Source organism: Rhopilema esculentum, chromosome 18 (assembly GCF_057945365.1).
Source record: "Rhopilema esculentum isolate cy_ngs chromosome 18, ASM5794536v1, whole genome shotgun sequence".
Classification (NCBI taxonomy): Eukaryota; Metazoa; Cnidaria; class Scyphozoa; order Rhizostomeae; family Rhizostomatidae; genus Rhopilema; species Rhopilema esculentum.
In genome coordinates, this window is record NC_142832.1 from 7,206,490 (window position 1) to 7,209,387 (window position 2,898).

A 2,898-nucleotide genomic window follows, 5' to 3' on the forward strand; every position below is an offset into this window, starting at 1 on the left:
GACAAAAAGAATTCCAGCGTATGTACTGACCGGTAAAAGTGGGCCAGTGTTGAACTTTTCGACTAAAACGTCCAGGAGAAAAATGGCAAGGAATCATTTTCTTCTTTTTCTAAAATAAACTGGAGGGCTGGGTTTAAAAAAATGTCACACACGGCCTGTATTTTCAAAATAGTGTTTTTGTCGTCCACAGGTCGAAATTAAACACCTGGCTTTTGCTCGTAGTCGAATAAACGCTCTTCATGAAAGCCAAGAAAGATATTGGCCAAGGCAGGACGTTTTAAAACTCTGTAGGGTGTCAGACAGTATGTTGTGAAATGTTTGATTTTTCTCAAAGCCATTTTCAAGTTCTGTACCGCCAGAAAAGTTTTCATTTATATCTTAACTAAAAAAATTGTAGGGTTTGCATTTTGTTTAAAAATTCTCAATAGTTTTAAACTATTGAGAACTTTTAAACAAAATGCAAACCCTACAATTTTTTTAGTTAAGATATAAATGAAAACTTTTCTGGCGGTACAGAACTTGAAAATGGCTTTGAGAAAAATCAAACATTCCTCGAGCTGAGCTAAAAAGATAAAGAACTTTAAAACTTTTAAAGTTCTTTATCTTTTTAGCTCAGCTCGAGGAATGTTTGATTTTGGCGCCTTTTTCATTTTCATTTAAAGCACAACTGAAAACGCGGCGCTTCAAGTGTTTGAACGAGGCTATTGCATGGCGGGTGGGATCAGACTTGACTTTTGTTCTGTTGATGTGGCACCATTAGATCGAAATATCGGTAGCAAGTGTCACATTGAATTCAACCAACAATACAGGTGCTGAGGAAAGAAATGCCATTTTAACTTCTTTTACAAGAAACATGGAGGCGAAAATCGTTGCTCTTACCTTATTCACCGTGCTAACTTTTGTTTACGCTGTGGAAGATGACACGTTAGAAAAAGAAGGCCTAAAGATTAATTTTATCAAAAAAAACCCACATTGTCCTAGGAAGGCGGCGAAAGGAGATCAAGTGTCTGTCCATTATACAGGCTTTCTGATGAATGGAAAGGAGTTTGATTCAAGTAGAAAACGGAATCAACCATTTGTAATTACATTAGGTCAAGGAATGGTCATTCCAGGATGGGAAGAGGGACTTCTTGGCATGTGTGTGGGTGAAGAAAGAAAACTCGTTATAGCTCCAGAGTTAGGTATGATTCTTTGCTTTATAACCCAGCTTACTATTTTTAAAAAAACTTTACCCAAAAGTTGTTAAGTTATTGTGTACCTGTGTTGTTAGAATATATTTCACAATTATTTGTTGATATTTTTGAGTCAATCTTTTTTTCTTTCAAATATTGCTTTATGATTAACCAAAATTCGCCCACACTGGAGATCTTTGTATCTAAGCACGTGAGATGGAAGTGAAGAGAATGACAGAGCAAAATATAACTGACTAAAGAATACATTTTTACTGTTTAAGCTATGTCCATAAGAGTAGAATTAATATTGATATCTTTATATATTTTAACACAGAATGTCATATATGATTGACAATGATTATGTCTTATGCATGCCCCCACGTAGTCAGAGATTCGTTTTCCCTTATTGAATAAAAAGAAAAATGAAATTGTATCTTTTACAGCTTATGGAGAACATGGCTTTGGTGACATTATCCCTGGAGGCTCAACATTGATATTTGATATTGAGCTCCTTGAGATATCAGACTCCCCAGAAACAGAGGCTAGCAGTGAAGAACCTACTGAAGAAATTCCACCATTAGGTTCTTCTGAAGAATCAGATGACATATTTTCACAAATTGATGCAGATGGTGACAGGCAGATAAACATAGAGGAAATGGCAAACCATATTATGAAGCATGAAGGGAAGACGAAAGATGATGATAAAACTGAGTTATACACAATGGTTGGCGAAATATTTCAAGAGGATGACAAGAATAAAGATGGCGTCTTAAGCTATGATGAATTCATGACACAAGCAACTGAACATGACGAGCTATGACATCATCAAACATTTCTACAGTTTTGAAACATTATGATATTTTAATTTTTCAATTCTAGCTCAGTGTCAAATCTAATCTGATGAGCATTTGATTGTCCTTTAATTGAACTATTTGTTTAAGTTTCTTATATATAAAATGTTAAATGACATCAGGCTTATGTAATGCAATTTCTACCCTGTTTGCCAACCACTTCTATCTTAAAATGAAAAGAGAGCAGCATGCAGTATTCTATTGAAATTATATTTATGCCAAACATGTGGAAATTGCTGGTGATTTTGAAGAAATATTACATGTGTCTTTATATTAACAGTCATTACAAGGCAAAGCCTTTCAATTTTGCTCTTACAATATCAATTTGAAGCTTTTGACTCTGAAACCTTCAATTAAAGCATTGAGCTACTTTTTGTCTCTCCATTTAAAACTTCGTTTTCAATTATTGTAGCATGAAACAAAATCATTTGAGGCCAAAGAAGACATGCATAAAAAAACTCTTACATAATGTCTCTATTCATAGAAAATAGACTCAAAGTGAAAGATATTGCATTTTGATAGAAATTAATTGATTTCTATAGAATCAGGGATTTTGAAGGGTCAGCTGACACTGTAGAATGTAAAACATTAACTGTTCAAGTATAAACTTGTACACAATCGCACTTTTAAAACTTTTGGGCTCTTTTTTGTACATTGTGTGCTGCTGAATAGGGTGTAAATGGATTATGGTAGAGTTGATGGGATATAAGGATGTGAAAAAGAGCCTAAATGTCAAGGGACCTTTTCGAGTTTGGAGCAACGCAGCTAGAAAGGATGACTATGTTTCAGACAAAGAGGGGGCACTTTTTCAAAAATATTTAAGAAAGTATTTTAGAAAGAGCATTTTTCCAAATTGGGGAGATGTGGTCCCTAGT

The 2,898-nt window shown here is 34.5% G+C and overlaps 1 protein-coding gene across 1 annotated transcript; it reads left to right on the forward strand.

The window, feature by feature from the left end:
- Positions 1-711: 711 nt before the first annotated feature.
- LOC135696770 (peptidyl-prolyl cis-trans isomerase FKBP2) lies at positions 712-2,139 on the forward strand. The gene is made up of 2 exons (XM_065216275.2): positions 712-1,181; positions 1,616-2,139. Exons 1-2 carry the CDS (start codon positions 854-856, stop codon positions 1,990-1,992), a joined length of 705 nt encoding a protein of 234 aa, XP_065072347.2. The 5' UTR covers positions 712-853; the 3' UTR covers positions 1,993-2,139.
- The last annotated feature ends 759 nt before the right edge of the window (positions 2,140-2,898 follow it).

Bases quoted from the DNA above. Each gene is read 5' to 3' on its own strand.
- LOC135696770 (XM_065216275.2), top strand. From the start codon at position 854: ATGGAGGCGAAAATCGTTGCTCTTACCTTATTCACCGTGCTAACTTTT. The intron at 1,182-1,615 runs GTATGATTCTTT...TATCTTTTACAG, and splicing joins CGTTATAGCTCCAGAGTTAG to CTTATGGAGAACATGGCTTT.